Genomic DNA, 20,460 nt, shown 5'->3' with positions numbered 1-20,460 from the left:
AGGTCGTCCTGAGAGGGAGGTATGTCACGACCGGCTAGCTCATCCTTGATCCGTCTTGAAAGGCCTTCCCAAAAGGTGGACACCAGAGTCTCATTGTTCCAGGCAAGTTCAGATGCAAGGGTGCTGAAATGCATGGCATACTGTCCCACAGAGAGACTTCCTTGGCAGAGTCGGAGAAAAGAGGAGGCAGTCGAAGATTTTCGTCCGGGCTCATCGAAAGCCGAGAGGAAGGCCTGGAGGTCGGACACCAGAGGATCCCTTCTCTCCCACAGAGGGTTAAGCCACGCCAATGCCTCTCCAGTGAAGTGAGACATGATGAATGCCACCTTGGCCCGGTCGGAGGCGAACTGGTGTGCCAGAAGCTCAAAGTGCAGCGTGCACTGATTTATAAAGCCGCGACATAGGGCAGGGTCACCACCAAAATGTGGAGTAGATAGTTGGGGTCCAAAGCCGGATGCCACAGAGCCCCTGGGTTGAGGTGCCGCCAGAGCGGGTGCCGCTTGGTTCGTGGCGGACACAGTCGGGGTGGACAGCGCGCCCAAGCGGGAGTTGACTGTCCGCAGATAGGACAGGATAGTATCCTGTTGGGATCTCTGGTGAGAGACGTCTTGGTACAGGTCTGAGAGCGAAGGAGCCTGAGAGCCACTAGATTCCATGGCCTGTGCAAACTGTTACGGATCCGGGTGGTGGAACCTCTGTGCGTAACTAAGTGCCTACCCGAACCGACCCTGACCACACGGCGGCTTAGTCGACTCCGTGAACCAAGGAGGGACCAGGAAGGTGAACCAGGTGCCACTCTGGGACCGACCTTGTGTGAGAGCAGGCGACTCCCACGGGACTGATGGCCAAAGCCGACAGCAGATGAGCACGGCTGGAAGACAGGCAGGTGATGCGGGTAGACAAGCAGGCGGACACGGCAGATAGACAGGCAGGTGGGCACGGCTGATAGGCTGGCGAGCACGGCTGTTAGACAGGCAGGTGGACACGGCTGATAGACAGGCTGGCGGGCACTGGAACCTGAGGGCTAAGGAGAGTGTTAGCACACAAACAACAACCTTGCACAGGCACCTCCATTTTGGAGGAGGTGCCTTATATAAGGGCAGTCCTCCGGCCATTGGCTGGGGACTCTTTAGGAAGGCGCTCGCGGCCCTTTTAAGAGGGAGGGAGCGCACGCACGCCCTAAGTACAGTGCCCGGGGAACTGGGCTTGGTGTGCGCACCCCAGGCAGATGCAGCAGGGGAGCCGGAGGATGTCGGACTGGGACCGCAGCGGTGAGGGGATCGGCGTCTCTGCCCGGCAGGAGGCAGAGACGCTGACGCTACAGAAGTGAAGGTTCTGGAGTGGCCATCTCAGTCTCCTGACCTTAATATCATTGAGCCACTCTTGGGAGATCTCAAGTGCGCAGTTCATGCTAGACAGCCCAGGAATTTACAGGAACTGGAGGCTTTTTGCCAAGAAGAATGGGCAGCTTTACCATCTGAGAAAATAAAGAACCTCATCCACAACTACCATAAAAGACTTCAAGCTGTCATTGATGCTAGAGGGGGCAATACACGGTATTAAGAACTGGGGTATGTGAACTTTTGATCCGTTGACAATTCTTTTGCTTTCCCCATGACTCACAATCCAGAAACGTCAGTGGCTGGATGAAAGATGCAAGAGTCTGTCTGGATCCCAGAAACTCACTCAGCTTTTATGCACACACACTGATTACAAGCAAACAGGTCACAGGTGAAGATGTTACCTTTAGTAGCCATTCAAACCCATTTGTGTCAAATTCTGAGCATGTTATCAGGCCAAAATCACCAGGGTATGTGAACTTTTGATTAGGGTTATTTGGATGTTTTTGGTTGTCATTAAGAGTTAAAAAGAGAAAAGACAGTAGTTTGACAATAAATGGCTTCACCCAACCAATAACCATGAATGGAGAAAAAGTTTTTTGTTATCATTCATATTCTCTGAAACAAGGCCAAAAAAGCAAAAATTCTGCCGGGGTGTGTAAACTTTTGAGCACAACAGTATGTATGTATGTATGTATATCACAGTGTGTATATATGTTACAGTGTGAATGTATACAGCATTTTTTCCATCCACACCTGCCTAAAAGTTTTGCACAGTGCTGTACAAAGTAATTATGCTTTTAAAAAAAAAAAAAAATAGAAGTGTTAATAATTTGTTTTTCTCAATGAACACATTGCAAAGTGAATGTGTAAAGGTGGAAAATACGGTATAACACCCTGCAGCACCTTACATTACAGAGGGGACTTGTACAGACAATAAAGACATTACAGAGTAACACATAATGCAACAGATACCTAGAGGAGTGAGGGCCCTGCTGCTCCCAAGCTACAATCTATGAGGACATAGGGGAGACACAAAAAGGTGAATTGTAAAATGTGCTTGTATTGTACGGTTCAGCCATCAATATAATAAATAGGGTATTCAAGTAACGCTACATGAACCGGTCACCAGCCAGTATAAGTACGGATACAAATGCTATTAAAGGGGTTGTCCGGTCCAAACCAATAAGTCTGCAGCCACTCTGTGTCACTGCAGACTTATGAATCCCCCCAGGGAACGCACTGTGCGCTGCGGAGATTCACTGGTTTCAAACCTGGGACTGGCGGATATGTATGAGTTATACATATGCCCGGCCAGTGGGCGCGGCCGGTTTATGGAGCCAGGCTGTGCCCACTGGCCGGGGGTATGTATAACGCATACATAGCCTCCAGCAGTGTGTACACTGGGGGGCTTCATAAGTCTGCAGTCACACAGAGTGACTGCAGACTTATCGGTTTGGACCGGATAACCCCTTTAAGTGTATGGAGTGGGGAGGGAAACAGATGCTACGAGGGATCAGATTTGGAAGAGAATTTTGGAAGGTCAAGGAAGAAATAGTTAGATAAGTGAGGTGAGAGAATAGGCCAGTCAAAAGAAGTGCGTTTTTAGGGTACTCTTAAAACTGTGGGAATTGGGAATTAATCAAATTGTCCTGGGTATTGCATTCCAGAGACTTGGCGCAGCTCATGAAAAGTCTTGCAGAGGGAACTGGGAGTTTCAGATTATTGAGGATGTTAATCTTAGGTCTTTAGCGAAACAGAGGGCACGGGTAGAGTGATAGACAAAAAGAGAAACAGGGGCGCAATGTGAGGACACCTGTGATTAAATGAAAAGTAATTGGGGGCCAAAAGGCCACTCACCCCGAAGGTTGCGCAACCTTGCACAACTATGGTAAAAGCCTGAATGCCGTGTTGTCTGACTGGAGATGCAAAGGAGCCCAGCCAATTGTTGTGCCGCTCCCCAAACACTTCCTGGTTTGTCACGTGAGTTGTCATGTGATGCAGGTCCTAGACGGCGTGCAGGCAGGTCTTTGCAACAGTGGTGAATGGAAATGTCACTTAATTCCTCCAAAATAGTAAGTAATATTAAACAAAACCCAAAGCAGCTCCACCAGTGGTCCCAAAGGGACAAACAGTAGAAAGTGATGCGAATATGCCAGTGATCTAAAGCGCTAGGGTGATGGATGGGGATAAAAAACGCTGAATAAGACAGGGGTAAATGGTCAATGAAGACCTTTTATTAATTGACCATTTACCCCTGTCTTATTCAGGTTTTTTTTTATCCCCATCCATCACCCTAGCGCTTTAGATCACTGGCATATTCGCATCACTTTCTACGGGTAGAGTGATAGACTGAGATGAGGGAGGAGATGTAGGGTGGTGCAGAACTTTGAAGAGCTTTGAGGGTGAGAGCGATGAGTATATTTTGGACTCTAGCAGATGGGCAACCAGTGCAATGACTGGCACAGAGTAGAGGCAACAGTGAAGCGGTTGGAGAGGAATATGATCCTGGCTGCTGCATTCAGGATGGATTTGTGAGGGGAAAGTTTACTAAGAGGGAGACTGATTAGTAGAGAGTTGCAATTGTCCAGCCGAGAATGAATAAGAGCCAAAAAATTGGCTCCGCCCATGAACATCCCTGATTTGCCACACTGTCACACAGATGTTATTTGCGTGACAGTGTGGCAAATCAGGGATGTCCGTGGGTGGAGTCAATTTTTTGGCGCGAACAAGCCAGAACCCCGAACACGAACCCGAATTTGAAATGCCGAACAAATTCGCTCAACACTACTCATGAGTCAACATTTGAAGTATTTGGCTGTAACAGAAGGCAGCATGTTCACTGAAGGGCTGGAGAATGGTATAATAATGAATGTCTGCAGGCGACAGTAAAGCTTGGTGGAGGGTCCCTGCAAGTTTGAGGCTGCATTTCAGCAAATGGAGTTGGGAATTTGGTCAGGATCAATGGTGTCCTCAATGCTGAAAAATATAGACAGGTACTTATCCATCATATAACATCATCAGTGAGGCATCTGATTGGCTCCAAATTTATTCTGCAGCAGGACAAAGACCCCAAACATCCAGCCAATGTCAATATGAAGTATTATCAGCATAAAGAAGAACAAGGAGTCCTGAAAGTGATGATATGGACCCGCAGAGCCCTGATCTCAACATCATCCAGTCTGTGTTATTACATAATGAACCAGAAGGATTTGCGGAAGCTTACATCCACTGAAGATCTGTGGTTCTCCACAATGTTTTAAATAACCTCCTGCCGAGTTCCTTCAAAAGCTGTGTGCCAGTGTAACTAGAAATATTGATAAATGCAAAGGACAGTCACACTAAATATTGATTTTATTCTCTTATGTTCATTCACTTTGCATTTTGTCAATTGATTAAATTATACTATTAACAATTGTAGAGATTGGTACTCACTCAGCTGCATTTGAGGTAGGTACAGGAAGCGGTTTCATAAAAATGTTCAGGCAGGTTGATTCAGACATCATAAACCGCTCAGCATAAGCAAACAAAAAGACAGCTTATTCTGGCACAGAGTCAAAACAGAAAACAAACAGTCCATATAATATTGCAGGTTCGCCCACTCAGGTTAGTGTCCTTCAGCACATGGAAGGTCTCCACATCTCCAGCCACAGACACTGAATGAGACACCTGGTCTCCATTTTACTTACCAAACCACGCCCCCGGTATGAGCAGCCATTCCCACCCATCTCTTATGACTGCTTGTAAAATCCGGTTCTGATGCATCCTATTAACCCTCTCAGCACTATACAGGCTGGAGAATGCTTTCCTGGGTTTACATCACCGAAGCTACCAACCTCGATGATGCATATCTCCCCTCAAAGACCTATCTGGCGGCCATGTTACATACCCGTCCCCTCCGCCCAAAGCCGGGGGGCTTGGAACCTTCTGCTATCAAACAGTGCACCCTCGGCAATGTGTTAGCATAGCCATGCAGCTTCCTGGGTCTATGCTCTACATGGAAGCTAAAATCCTGAAGGGCTAGGAACCACCTGGTCACTCAGGCATTGTTCCCCTTCTTCTCCCTCATTCACCTTAGTGAGGCATGGTCTGACACTAGCCTAAACTTCCTGCCTAAGAGGTAGTATTTTAGAGTGTCCAACGCCCACTTAATGGCCAAACATTTTTACTCCACTATGGAGTAATTCTTCTCACAGGATGTTAGCTTCCGACTTAAATACATTATACGGTGCTCTTCCCCGTTCACCTCTTGTGATAGGACAACACCCAGCTTGACATCTGTCGCATCCGTCTGGACCACAAACTCCTTTGAGAAATCCGGTGCCACCAACACTGGCTGTTTACATAGAGCTAGCTTGAGTTCCTGTAAGGCAATCTCAGCTTCTAGAGACCACTGAGCCATAGCCGACTTTGTACCTTTAAGGAGGTCTGTCAAAGGGGCGGCTATCATGGCGAAGTTAGGGATAAACCGGCAGTAATAGCCCATGATGCCCAGGAACGCTCTGACCTGTTTCTTTGAGTTGTGGCCAACTCTGGATCGCGTCGACTTTATTTATTTGGGGCTTTATTTTGCCTTTGCCTACGACATAGCCCAAGTATTTGGCTTCCTCCATGCCCATGGCACATTTCCTTCGGTTTATAGAAAACCCCGCCTTCCATAGAGCATAAAGTATCGCCTGGACTTTGCTCAGATGGCTTCCCCAATCCTGGCTGTAGATCACGATGTCAACCAGGTGGGCTGCTGCGTACTTCTTGTGGGGAGCTAGGATCCAGTCCATGGCTCTCTGGAATGTCGCTGGTGCTCCTTGTAACCCTAGTGGCATCCTTGTGTACTGGAAGCATCCATCTGGCGTTGAGAAGGTAGTCTTTTCCTTGGTGTCTGGGACATGGGAAATTGCAAATATCCTTTTGTGAGGTCAAGGGTGGTGATGTACCTGGCCGGCCCCAACTGTTAGAGCCCTCCTGTTTGTTTTTTTCCATCTTGTGTTTTGCGATCACGTGACCATCTGCCTATATATTCCAGCTTTTGGCTGTGCTGGACTTCAGTGTTGTTTGACTGTGTTTCTAGCCAGGTGCTTCGGTGCCTATTTCTGTCAGTTCGCTTGGTCCTTCTGGGACCTCTAGTACCTTTTTGTCAGTTTGTCTTTTTGTGTTCTGCAACAACTTTCTCTGTTCAGGAGGTGTCCCATTTTTGTTCCAGTCCTTAGTTCTTTTAGGGACTCCTTCCTTTATTCTATAGGTCTTCGTTCAGACTAGCCGAGGACTGAGGCGGGTCCGTTCGCTAGGAACAGGCAGCCCGCTACATCGTAGGGATTCAGCTTAGTCTTACTGTAGGGACAGCTTTCCCCTTTCTTTCCTTAGTACATGTTGCAGACCATAACAGTAAGTCCAGGCCAAAAAACTAAAAGGAAAGAAATTCGGGGATCAGTATGGTTTCCATCCAGGATTTTGTGAAACCCAAGGTAGGACTGCCTGATGTATTTTATGGTAAACAGCAAGATTTTTTTTCCTTTAAAAATGCTTGTTTGTTATATTTTCATTTGAGACCAAGGTCCTCTGGGAATGAATCACAGCACATTGGTTTTATTATGTCACTTTTGCACAATGAACCACAGGGGTGGGCCTTTTCTCTCCAACCTAAAGATTCATGCTTAAGGTCGGTAGAAGAATTTTTTTCTGCTATGGGGCTATTATATGACGATCCTGATCGAATCTCATCTGCTGAGGCAGAACTCAGGCGTTTGAATCAGGGGTCAGGTGATGTTGAAAATTATTGCACACACTTTAGAAGATGGGCTTCAGAAGTCAAATGGAATGATCCTGCTCTGAAATGTCTATTTCTTGCTGGTCTGAGTGAAAGGGTTAAGGATTTGCTAATTGCATTCCCCGCACCTGAGACTCTGCAGGATGTCATGCAGTTAGCTGTTCGTGTGGATAGGAGGCTGAGGTTCAGGCTGAATGAGATAAAGACTCCTGTAATGCCAGGTCCTAGTCCCCAGAAAATCTGCTCAGACGGCGGTATTCAGGAGGTGTCCCATTTTTGTTCCAGTCCATAGTTCTTTTAGGGACTCCTTCCTTTATTCTATAGGTCTTCGTTCAGACTAGCCGAGGACTGAGGCAGGTCCGTTCGCTAGGAACAGGCAGCCCGCTACATCGTAGGGATTCAGCTTAGTCTTACTCAGTGGCGTACTACCAATGGCGGCAGGCCACGCCACTGCTATGGGGTCCGTGACCAGAAGGGGGCCCGTGAGCCGGGAGGGCCCCAAACAGCGTGGGAACAAGGAGGATAGGTGAGTATTGGGGGGAGGGAGGTTTCGGCGGAGGAGCGGGTTGCGGCGGTGGAGGAGCAGGCACACGCAGTCACCGCTGCTGCAGCTACCCCGTGTGCTCACTGCTAAAGGGACACAAATATTCCCTCTTTTCTACTCCCATGGGCGTGGAGAAGAGGGAATATTCATTCTCTTAGCGGCCAAGGAGGAGCGCCGAGCCCCGACTCCTTCTGACAGTGCTTGCTGCTAAAGAGAAAGCATATTCACGTTTCTCCACGCCCATAGTCCCAGCGTGGAGAAGCGTGAAGATGCCGGCAGCAGCTCACCTCGGCTTCTGAGAGCGCGCGTTGCTCAGATGCCGACATGAGCTGCAGCAGACAGGACGCAGCGCTGGAGGAGAGGTGAGGAAGGAAGGTGAGTATAAGTGTTTATTATTTTATGTGTGCAGTGATTGGGGCCATACATAGTAGGATTGGGGAATGAGGAGGCCACACATACCAGGATTGGGGGGATTGGGGAGGCCACACATACCAGGATTGGGGGGGATTGGGGAGGCCACACATACCAGGATTGGGGGGATTGGGGAGGCCACACATACCAGGATTGGGGGGGATTGGGGAGGCCACACATACCAGGATTGGGGAGATTGGGGAGGCCACACATACCAGGATTGGGGAGATTGGGGAGGCCACACATACAAGGATTGGGGAGGCCACACATACCAGGATTGGGGGGGATTGGGGAGGCCACACATACCAGGATTGGGGGACTGGGAAGGCTACACATACCAGGATTGTGGGTCTGGGAAGGCTACACATACCAGGATTGTGGGACTGGGAAGGCTACACATACCAGGATTGTGGGACTGGGAAGGCTACACATACCAGGATTGGGGGACTGGGAAGGCTACACATACCAGGATTGGGGGACTGGGAAGGCTACACATACCAGGATTGGGGGACTGGGAAGGCTACACATACCAGGATTGGGGGACTGGGAAGGCTACACATACCAGGATTGGAGGACTGGGAAGGCCACACATACCAGGATTGGGGGACTGGGAAGACCACACATACCAGGATTGGGGAGGCCACACATACCAGGATTGGGAGACTGGGAAGGTCACACATACCAGGATTGGGGGATTGGGGAGGCCACACATACCAGGATTGGGGAGGCCAAACATACCAGGGTTGGGGAGGCCACACATACCAGGATTGAGGGGGTGCCACACATACCAGGATAGGGAAATTTACCAATAGCTGCTGCATTGCTCACCCTAGGCTTACACTCAAGTCAATACATTTTCCCAGTTTTTTGTGGTAAAATTAGGGGCCTCGGCTTATACTCGGATCGGCTTATTTAAAATATATGGTATTTTAAAATCAGTGAGTACGTGGTGCCCATAATACTGCAGGACTGTGGGGTGCATTATACTATATGGGGGCTGCATTTTACCCTATGGGGTGTGTAATATACTGTATGGAGGACTATGGGGAGTGCATTATATTCTACGGAGGACCATGGGAAGTTCATTATACTATATGGAGGATTATGGGGGGCGCATTATACTATATGGAGGATTATGGGGGGAGCATTATACTATATGGAGGATTATCGGTGGTGTATTATACTCTATAGAAGGCTGTGGAGCCATTATAATATTTTGAGGGCTATGTGGGGGGCCATTATACTGTATGAAAGCAATTATACAGTGTGAAGGGTTGTGTGGGGTCCATTATACTGTTTGGAGGGCTCGTGTGGGCCATTATACTGTATGTAGGCACATTATAGTGTATGGAGAGCTTTGGGGGTCACAGTTGGGGGAATCATACTGTGTTGGGGTCACCAAACTTTGCCTTGGGAGTTGAGGTGGGGCACAGTAGGGTCATCATACTGTGCATGTGGAGGAATTCACCATGGGGGTATCATACTGTGTTTGGGGACACTTTTGTTGGCATCATACTTTATGGGGCAATGAAAGAGGAATCTAGGACTTCAGCAGGAGGAAAATTACTATGTAAAGGCTGGAAAGTTGTGAGATCTGCTCTTCAGTGACCCACACAAATATAAATTTTTTGTGGGGGGGAGGGCCCAATTAGAACTTCTGCTATGGGGCCCCATGATTCCTATGTACGCCACTGGTCTTACTGTAGGGACTGCTTTCCCTTTTCTTTCCTTAGCACATGTTGCAGATCATAACACCAACCTTTCAATCAGTTCATCTACCCTGGGCATTGGGTAGGTGTCGAACTTCGAGACTTCAGTGAGCTTCCTATAGTCATTGCAAAACCGCCATTCTCCATCTGGTTTCGGCAGTAAGACTATGGGACTGGACCAGCCACTCTTGGAATCTTCAATGACTCCCAGACTCAGTATCAGCTTCACTTCTTTCGAGATCACCTCTCGGCGGACTTCGGGAATCCGATACGGCTTCATGTTTACTCGGACATGAGGCTCCGTAAGAACCTCATGCTTTATGATCTGGGTACACCCTGGTAGTTCTGAGAACAGGTCTCTGTTCCGATGTAGCAACTCTTGGCACTGTTGCTTTTGGGCATGTGACAGCGACTCTGTCACCTTGACCTCTTCAATGTCGGCTTCAGCCTTCACCACCAAACACGGAGCTTTCACGGCCTTCCTATCTCGCCATGGCTTAATGAGGTTGACGTGGTACACTTCGTAGGACTTCCTTCTCCCTGGTTGGTGGACTTTATAGTTGACGTCGCCAACCTTTTCAACTACTTCATAGGGGCTCTGCCACTTGGCCAGTAATTTGCTCTCCGCGGTAGGCACCAGAACCAGTACCCGATCCCCAGGGTTGAAGTGTCTCACCCTCGCTGATCTATTGCAGACTCTCGACTGTGCCTCTTGGGCTTTGAGGAGGTGTTCTTTCACAATCGGCATCACCTCGGCAATCCTCTCTTGCATCTGGGCTACATGTTCGATTACACTGTTGTAGGGTGTAGACTCCGCCTCTCAGGTCTCCTTTGATACCTGGAATCCGCGGGGGTTTCAACCATATAACAGCTCAAAAGGGGATAATCCAGTAGAGGACTGAGGGGCTTCTCTAATGGAGAAGACAAGGTACGGCAGTAGACAGTCCCAGTCTTGGCCATCCTTCTCTACGAACTTCTTCAACATGGCCTTCAAAGTTTTATTAAACCTCTCCTCTAAGCCGTCTGTCTGGGGATGGTAGACTGAGGTCCCGAGTTGTGTGATTGGCAGGGTTTTGCACAACTCCCTAATCACCCTTAACATAAATGGGGTCCCATGGTCCGTTAGGCAACCCCGTTCTAGAAAACATGTGGACCAACTCCTGGGCTATGCACTTGGCATAGAGTTTCGTAGTGGTACAGCCTTCGGGTACCATGTAGCGTAGTCCAGTACCACCAGGATATACTGATGTCCTCTTGCGGACTTGACCAGGGCTCCCACTAAATCCATGGGATGCGATCGAATGGGACTTCAATGATAGGCAGTAGAACGAAGGGGCTACGGAAGTGAGCCGCAGGAGAGGTCAGCTGGCAGGTGGAACAGGACCGACAATGATTCACGATCTCACGGTGACAACCAGGCCAGTAGAATCTCTGGAGGATCCTTTCCTGTTTTTTTTCTACCCCCAAATGACCACCTAAGACATGTGCATGGGCCATATCTAACAACCTGTGTCTGTACGGCCCTGGCACTAGTAACTGCTCGATTTCCTCCCCTCTGAGCTTGGTGACCCAATATAGTAACTCCCCATTTACGGCAAAGTACGGATATCGGGTGTCAGCCCCCAGCTATTGAGCAACACCATTAAGAACAGTTAAGTCCCTGGGTTGGGCGGTTCCAAAGTTTCCCCTGGACACCTCCAGCTCAGGGATGTTGGCCTCTGGGGATGCTGCCTCAGCCTCAACAAGCACACAAAAGGGAAACCTGTCAGCTGCGGCCTGTGACAAGGTTTCTTTAGGAGTGACCTGGCTGTTGTCCGGACAACCCAGCTTCCTCCCTTTCCCCCACAAGTCCGAAAACAAGGCAAAGTCCCGCCCTATTATAACAGGGTGCAATAGGTCCTTGACTACGCCCACCTCATGGGACTCGGCGCCACAGTTTGTGTCTATGACCACTCGGACAACAGGGTAGTCCTTAGCATCCCCATGGATACAGCGGACGCCCAACTTTTTCCCCAGAATCAGCCGATGAGGAATTGAGGCCCTCACTAGGGATACCAAACTCCCTGAGTCCAACAGACCAGTCATTTGCACTCCATTCACTGACACAAGGCAGGCCTGCAGTCCTTCGCCTGGTTGAGGGACAGCATTGCAGGCAGGATATGCAAAATACGAGCAGCGCCATTCTATGCTGCAGTCCATTGGCTCGTTGGTCATGAGGCACCGGGCGGCTATGTCACCCGGGGTATGACATCTTCAAAAAATTACACTATTGGGTGGGGCCTTTGGCAGCAACTCAGACGCCTCTTGGAAGCCCTCCAGATGTGGCTCTAGTTCCCTTCTTTTGGGTATCTGCCCCCTTTTGGGAACCACAGTATGGAGATGCTAAGACCCCTTGCTTCCCCAAGTAACTCTCTACCGTCTGGTACCTTTCCACCAGCCCCACTAAATCATTGGCATTACAGGGATCTCCCTTGGCATCTCAGGACTGCACCGGCCTCGGAAAGAAGTGTATGAACCTGTCCATAACAACCTTCTCCACCATTTGTGATGGGGAGGAAGATTCAGGTTGCAACCACTTTTGGACCAGGTGTAGGAGGTTGAACATTTGGGATCTGGGAGGTTTGTCACTGCAATAGGTCCAGTAGTCCACCCGTTGCACCCTGACAGTCAGAGTCACTCCTAAGCGCCAAAATCTCCGTTTTCAATTTGGCGCACTCTTTTGCGTCCTGCAAGGCCAGGTCATAAAAAGGCTTCTGCGGTTCCCACGTTAGATATGGCGCTAGAACTTACGCCCACTGCTCTGGAGGCAACTTCTCCAGTTCCGCCACCCTTTCAAATACAGTCAGGAATGCCTCTACGTCATCACCCGGGGTCATCTTTTGCAATGCTCTCCTTACCGTCTTCCTCACATGTGAGTCATCACCTGGACTTGGGGGTGGGGCGATTGCCCTGCCACGGACCGCCTCGGTTAGGAGTTTCATCTGCTGTTTGTGCTGCTGCTACTGTTGCCACTGCTGCTGCTGTTGATGCTGCTGCCAAATCTTTTGCTACTGGAGATTAGCCTGCACTAGTTGCTTTATCAGCTCCTCCATGCTGCCGGACGTCCCTTGCTGGCCGGCGGCCTTCACCCAGGACACATACGGTTTCCTGTAGCAGTCACATTGCCCCTTGGGATTTGTGCCCGTGCTTCTAGAATCAGTTGTAGAGATTGGTACTCACTCAGCTGCATTTGAGGTAGGCATAGGAAGCGGTTTCATAAAAATGTTCAGGCAGGTTTATTCAGACTTCATAAACCGCTCAGCATAAGCAAACAAAAAGACAGCCTTTTCCAGCACAGAGTGAAAATAGAAAATAAACAGTCCATACAATATGGCGGTTTTGCCCGCTCAGGTTAGTGTCCTTCAGCAAAACACATGGGAGGTCTCCATACCTCCAGCCACAGACACTGAATGAAACACTTGTTCTCCATTTTATTTTCCAAACTATGCCCACGGGGTGGGGACATGTGAGCAGCCATTCCCACCCATCTCTTATGACTGCTCGTAAAACCCGTCCCTGATACGCCCTATTAACTCTCTCAGCACTATACGTGCTGGAGCATGCTTTCCCGTGTTTACATCAAAGAAGCTACCAACCTCGATGATACAAGCTCCTTGATCTCCCCTCAAGGACCTGTCTGGTGGCCATCTTACATACTTCTATTTTATAAAGCAATCTTACTTTGCAGCATTATTTAACACCTGCCTAAACTTTTGTACTGTACTGTATACAGTATATGAGTATTGCGATGTGTATATGTATGTGACAGTATGTACATATGTTTGTGTCTGTGTCATTTTTTTTGCATAGTGATGAATGTACTATGGATATATTCCTCTCCCCTTTGGAGGCATTCTTTATACATGCACACATGTAAACTAAACATAAGCCAACAATGTAGAGAAAGAATAGCCTAAGGCCATGTGCCCACGTAGCGTTTTGTAGCATTTTTGCGGCTGCGAAAACGCTTGTAAAATAGTCTGCCATGCAAAGCAATGTGAATTCAGATGTGCTGTGCACATGATGCGCTAATTTGCCCACCGAATTCGCATTGCGCTGCAAAACGCAGCATGACCATTTCTACCGCGATTACGCTGCTAATTCACGGCCATTGAGGAACGCAGCAAACCCGCAGGTATATGTGGATTTGCTGCGTTTCAATTAAATTCAATGGCCGCGAATTTGCAGCGTAATCACGGTGCGTGTGGTACCCGAGATGAAGAGGAGTCTACAACTCCTCTTCATCCCGGCTACCACAAGGTGAAAAAAAGAAATAAAAAAGTTAAAAAGAAACAAAACCTGTATATTCACCTCTACGGCGGCCCCCGGTCTGCTCTCCGGTCTCCTCCAGTCTGCTCCCGGCCACGTCCTCTTTCCTTGGAGTCCCGCGGTGTACTGTCAGGACCTGCGGTGACGTCATTTAGTCACCTGATGGTCACGCGACCGCTGACGTAGGCGGTCAGGTGATGGTCGCGTGACCATCAGCTGACTAAATTATGTCACCGCAGGCCTGACAGTACACTGTGGAACACCGAAGAGAGAGGATCGCAGGATCGCCGCCGGGAGGAGACTGGAGGAGACCGGAGAGGGGAGTATACAGGTTTTTTTTTTATTTTTAACGTTTTAATTCTTTTTTTTTTTTACTATAGATGCTGCCTTTAAAGCATCAGTTGTTCACACATTATAAATCCATGCCGGTTGCATGCGAAAATGCTGAAAAAACGCTTCTCTCTGGCAGAAAAAACACATGTAACTCTGCATGCGTTTTTTTCTGCCAGAGAGGCAAAAACGCTCTGCATCAAATCTGCTACGTGGGCACACAGCCTAATAGTGGATTTAGTCTGGCTTTTTTTAAATCTGATAAATAGAATTATTGGCCATTTATATAGAAATGATTTATACATTTTGCATTTAAAATGGTGGAATACACATTATAATTATAATGTAATAAATTACCATCTTTTGGTTCTAATCACTGAAAAAAATATGATACCAATTAAATATTCAAAGAGGTTGTTGATTACAAAAATAGTGTATTCAGAGACATTCTTGTTCATAAGCTGTGCTTAGTATTGTGGCTCAGCTATGGTTACTTGAAAAGTGGCTCTATCTTCAGATTTTATAATACTGCTATAATTAATAAATAGATCTCTTAGACCTGAATGTGCTGGTGTTATTGCTGTGAAATGCAAGTAAAAAGTGGGGTATAATCCTCATTGCTAAATTTCCACCTGATCAGTCTGATTGAAAGCTCTGCAGTGTCCCTCCTCCCTGCTGAGATCTCACACTACTCAGTACAAGCTGTAGCTGTCAGGCTGGGTGGGCAGAGACTAAATACACTTGGACTCATGAGCTCTCTTACTCTTTAGCTTGACTCATACAATGTTAATTTAAATAACTAGATTATACAGCCTTTTTGAGATGGATTCAAAGCAAGTACACCAGTCTCATTAGGTCAAAAATATTAATTTAATAATATATGCAAATTGCATTGTGAAATCTGGTGACAGACCTGTTTTAAACTGCTTTCCCAGGCACAGTCAACAGACAAGACAGGCGATTTTTACAGGAAAATAAATAAAAAAGTTTAGCACAACTCACACAGACCTGCTGTTCATTGTATGTGAACAAATCAAAAAGTGGTTTCTGAAGGACAATTTCTTCTTCTATTCCAATACCGAGTCTGGCTTTCCATGCTTGTGTGTCACTCATCATTCTGAAGGGATCAAATTCAGCTATAACTGCCACCTGTATAAAGAAATTCAGAACCTGATGTGTTACCACAAGTTTTACAACTCTTCAGTATAAAGTAGCTGTGATGACACAGCTTTTCCTCTTATTTATAGACATAAATTCAGTAGGCCCAGAGACATAACTATTATTCATGAATCTGGATCTTAACTCTTCTTGTAGGTTGAGTTGATATTTGTTAATTGATGAATGGCTGTTATTTACCTCTTATATCAGCTCCTACAGTTGATTGCACTGTTATCATTGCACGACAGCATCATTAAACAATGCTGTTTGATAATATTTTGATTACACATTATATCAGACCATGCAGCTTGTTGACTTGCATTGTTTGGGTGGTTGTAGTTTATCCTGCAATGTTTGCAAATCAAATTGGGGGATGAACTGTAATATCATCATCCCTTCTCTGTGACCTGTAGATGGTGGCTTGAAGGACAGTTGTCAACTATATAAAGAGGTCTCTACGACTGTTTGGTGTGAGTCTACAGGATGTCACCTTAGGGGACCACTGCCCCAGCTGCAGAAATACAGATCTGCTCCATTGACCATTGCTAAACTCTCAGAGACGTTTGAAGAATCCAGGTTGGGACAATGAGGGCACCAGGCCACGTATCTTCATGGACTGTCAGTTTCCTAAACTTGCCGCTATCTCCTCTCTGTGGATGCCCGCCAAAAGTGGGGTGCCACTGGTTGGGGTAGTTGGCCCTGGAAACCCCAAAGTCGCAGCTGCTCTATTGCCGGCAAGCCAGCAGATGGGTGAGACTCTGTAATTTGCACCATGTTGGGTATTTGCTGGGACGGTTCTATATGTTTATTGTCTGTTTGGTGGTTCAATAAAGTATTGCTACACTCTTTTACCCTCACCGTGTGTTGTCTGAGTAGTATTACGCCCATGGAAGACCCCCGTGTCTTCACAGTAGTACTAATAAATATTTCATCCCGTCCTTTAAGTCATCTTGCACTAAACAGCCCTAGTATTCATCAAGAATCTAGGAGAACAATCAGAGCATCCACATGTACACCATGTCACACGTTCTATACAACAGTGATACCTTTTGTAGGGCTGATTATGGAGAAGAATTGAGTCAATAAATGTGTTAAAAAAACATTACCAAAAAGGCAAAAGCCCCACTAGTAGACCAGCCCCTCTATTACAGATTGCTAAAACCTTAATTTTTATTACTTATGCATTAAAACATTTTGCACATTTTAGGGATAATATAAGAATTAAAAATCCAAACAGCTGGAAGGTTCCCTCAACATTTATATAATATATTACACATTCAATGCTTAAATTGACATGGGACAGTATTCCTAACCTAATAATATTTGGTTAAAACTAAATCACAAATTAGAAGTGTCACCCCCAACATGTTTCTCTCTGACAGTGGCTTCATAAGGGAATGGGACAAATTGTGATTGGTTAGTATTAATATTAATAGGACAGAAATCCGCAATACTGTCCTGTGTCAATTTAAGCACTGAATATACTATATACTACATTAGTGATGAGGGAACCTACCAAGTATTTGTATTTGTAAATTCTTACGTTATCCCCCAAGTTACACAATGTTTTAATGCATAAATAATTAAGAAGTCTTTGTAGCCCCTGGACCAGAATGCCAAGTAACAGGACCAGGCATGAATGCACTAACCATGAGACAAAGTCCCTCCATAAAGGGCAGCATTTTGTTACATATGTAAGGCAACTTTAGTCAAAAGTTCGGTTCAGGTACCAGAACTCTACCCAAACTTTAACCAGAAACCGAATACCAAAGAAGTCAATGGGGACCCAGATTTTGTTGCTGTAAATTGGTCGTGGTAAGGGCCAGGGGGCTCTCTCTCCCAGAACTCCGAACACTAATCTCTCTCGAAACTCCGAACACTAATCTCGTTCTCTCGGAACTCCAAACACTAATCTCTCTCGGAACTCCAAACACTAATCTCTTTCTCTCGGAACTCCAAACACTAATCTCTTTCTCTCGGAACTCCAAACACTAATCTCTTTCTCTCGGAACTCCAAACACTAATCTCTCTCGAAACTCCAAACACTAATCTCTCTCGGAACTCCGAACACTAATCTCTCTCGAAACTCCAAACACTAATCTCTCTCGGAACTCCGAACACTAATCTCTCTCGAAACTCCAAACACTAATCTCTCTCGGAACTCCGAACACTAATCTCTCTCGGAACTGGGTAGAAGCCTCCCCAATATGGGATCATTGAGAAGCATATCCCAATGTTTTTTCAGAACTAAATGAATTCTCTTGTTCTGGGCTGAAAAAGTGGTGATAAAATTAAAATTAAACGTAGTATTGGATGCTGAGTTTTTTGTTTTTTTATTATTAGAGATTAAGTCTGTCTGTTCCATTTTTTTGCTTTCAGAGAATGCTTTCTGGATCAACGGTGTATACATGCATTTAGTCTGATTCCCCGCACCCCGAGGTGTGGTGATTTTTTTGCATTCATGTGCATTATTTTGCTATAAATAACAGACCCTGTATGTGTATGTGTATAGACTGTCCTGAGGAAGTGGTGTGATCACCACGAAATGCGTAGAAATAAAGTCTATTTCATCATTACATCGATTTGGATTCCTCTGGTACATAATTCTGACAGGCAAGCAGCGCAGTCTGATGCCCCATTCTCTTCACCCAACAAAGGATCATAGGTGTTCGGTATGAATCCCGAACTGTAAGGTTCGGGTTCACTCACTCTGCTAATCACCTATCCACAGGATAGGTGACAAGTTTCTGATCACTGTGGATCATACTGTAGGGACCCTCATAATTCACAGGAATGGGTCTCCGGTGTTCCCCAGGTTGAATGAAGCAAATGTCAGGCATGTGTACTGCTGTGCCAGTCATCGTTAATAAAACTGATGGAAATAACTGAGAAATGTACTTTACTATCTTCATCAGTCCCGTAGACTTTAAATGAAGCAGCAGTATGCATGAACCATCACTCCTGCATTCCAATGGGAGACTTGGGACGGGTGCTCGGTGGGGGTGGATAAGTAATAAGTGGTAGTTGTAGGAAAACTCGTATAAGATGGTGCAGTTGCACCTATTAATTCAGTTGTAAAAGGATATGTAGGATAGTCGTATCTGTGTCTTCAATTAACAGGTAGATTTGTAGCTAGTTACAGCAATAATTACAATATGAGAGCGTCACCACGTTACCTGCTGACGTAGAGCTTCAAGCCGTCTCTGTCTCTCTAACTCTACCAGCTCCTCATGAAGAGCCACCTCCTTTCTTTCTGTCAGACGTTTCTCTAACAACTGCTGCCGATAGACAACCCTGAGAACAAATGTAGTGGGAAAATTAACTCAATGAACTGCAGAAATCAATGACCATTCACCGATGAAACAATATTACATCTCCGGTTTATCACTGTACTCTGCTCCGATTAGTACAATGTCAGAATAAGCATCTGCATTCAAACCGCGGCGGCTCCGGGCCGGCTTCATGAGCAATGGTGACAGAGGAGTTCTGGGGCCTATTCTTGGATCAATAGTCATCATGCTCATTTTATAATCATTAAGAACAAAGATACAAAGAGAGGAAAAGATCGGTGGTTGTAGCTGCTGTAGAGGTATTTTAACGGGAGACGCCAGGAAGATGAAGATGTAGAGCAAGATAAAGTAGAAGATGACGGGAAGACGAGCCCTGAACTATGCTGCTCATTGACATGTGACTTTCTTTCTAGGACTGGACAAATGGACTCCTTTTGCTGTTACTGTATAGTAACTGCACTTTATGGATCCCACATTCTGTTGAGACTGTAGTCATATCAAGATGCCAATGTATATCCATGAACAGGAGCAAGGTGTTTGTCATTGTATGATTGTCTTCACCTCCTGCAAAGATGTGTGCTTCCTCTGCTACTAAGCTGGTAGACCACCGAACACAACCTGAAGCCCTCATCGTCACATAAATTGAAACTTTGTGTGTAAGTATATGGACGTGTAAAGGTACCCATTGTAGCATAGCTGGGAAGGACAAGGTTAAATCCCAGCTCTGCAGTGTTTGATTAGAAGACCTGCATGGTGCCTCTAAGAAGCAGGAAGTAGATTCATTGTGGGACCAGCCAAGATGTGAGCTGTAGCTGAGAGAGAGAAGTGTCCAGGTCTCTCTCTGATTGACATGGCTGAGGAGTCAGTCAGCCTGCTGGATGTAGCAAAGGCAAATGTGTTAGTTCGTGAATGCACAGACTGTGGGCACCAGACTGGATGTGTCTTGGAGCTCAACAGAGGCCAGAACCACTCTCTGAGAAGAGTCTGCACAGGCCGTATGCAGAGAACCACAAGTATCATTAGCTGCTATGGACAATAGCTGTTTTGTTTGACCCAGCTGGGGGTAGCTCAGCTGTGTATGAGCAGCCAGGGTCTAATCTGTTTAGTTAGCGCTTGGACAAGGCTAAGAATTTATGATTATGAGTTTGTTTTAGTGCTGTGCAACCTGTGGAAAGTAATAAAAACTGCATGTGTTTGGACCAAAACTGCATTGCCAGTGTGAACGCTACCTAAGGCCTAATACCTAATGTCTACCAGATAGAGTGAAACTCTACACCACGCACATTAGGAAAGCCACTGCCGACCCCACTGATATCAGTCCAGTGTCTGGTGTGTATGGAGTTCACCAGATTCTCCCTTGACTTTCATGGTAAAGAAAGATTAGACATGTTGAATTTCAATATGACCAATCTCAACATGGCAGATTTTAGGACTCACTCCACTAATGAGGCCACAGCAGCTCACCTAACAAATCCACTTGTGAGGTCACAGCAGCTCACCTAACAAATCCACTTGTGAGGTCACAGCAGCTCACCTAACAAATCCACTAGTGAGGCCACAGAAGGTCACCTAACAAATCCACTAGTGGGGTCACAGCAGCTCACCT

The 20,460-nt window shown here is 46.6% G+C and overlaps 1 protein-coding gene across 3 annotated transcripts in view; it reads right to left on the bottom strand.

The window, feature by feature from the left end:
* The window catches only part of CCDC148 (coiled-coil domain containing 148), a 226,862-nt gene that overhangs the window by 5,303 nt on the left and 201,099 nt on the right, over positions 1 to 20,460 (bottom strand). For 2 of the 3 annotated variants that reach the window (XM_073647135.1, XM_073647137.1), the window contains 2 exons: positions 18,741 to 18,858; positions 15,409 to 15,555 (listed from right to left, as the gene is read on the bottom strand). In XM_073647135.1, coding sequence (XP_073503236.1) covers positions 15,409 to 15,555; positions 18,741 to 18,858 — 265 coding nt within the window. The remainder of the gene's footprint in view (positions 1 to 15,408; positions 15,556 to 18,740; positions 18,859 to 20,460) is intronic. The other variant, XM_073647136.1, reaches the window with a different exon arrangement.

The sequence above is a fragment of the Phyllobates terribilis genome, unplaced genomic scaffold (genome assembly GCF_046119375.1).
Source record: "Phyllobates terribilis strain yellow unplaced genomic scaffold, ASM4611937v1 Scaffold_9__5_contigs__length_417890890, whole genome shotgun sequence".
NCBI classification, from domain to species: Eukaryota; Metazoa; Chordata; class Amphibia; order Anura; family Dendrobatidae; genus Phyllobates; species Phyllobates terribilis.
This window is presented reverse-complemented; position numbering and strand designations above follow the sequence as displayed.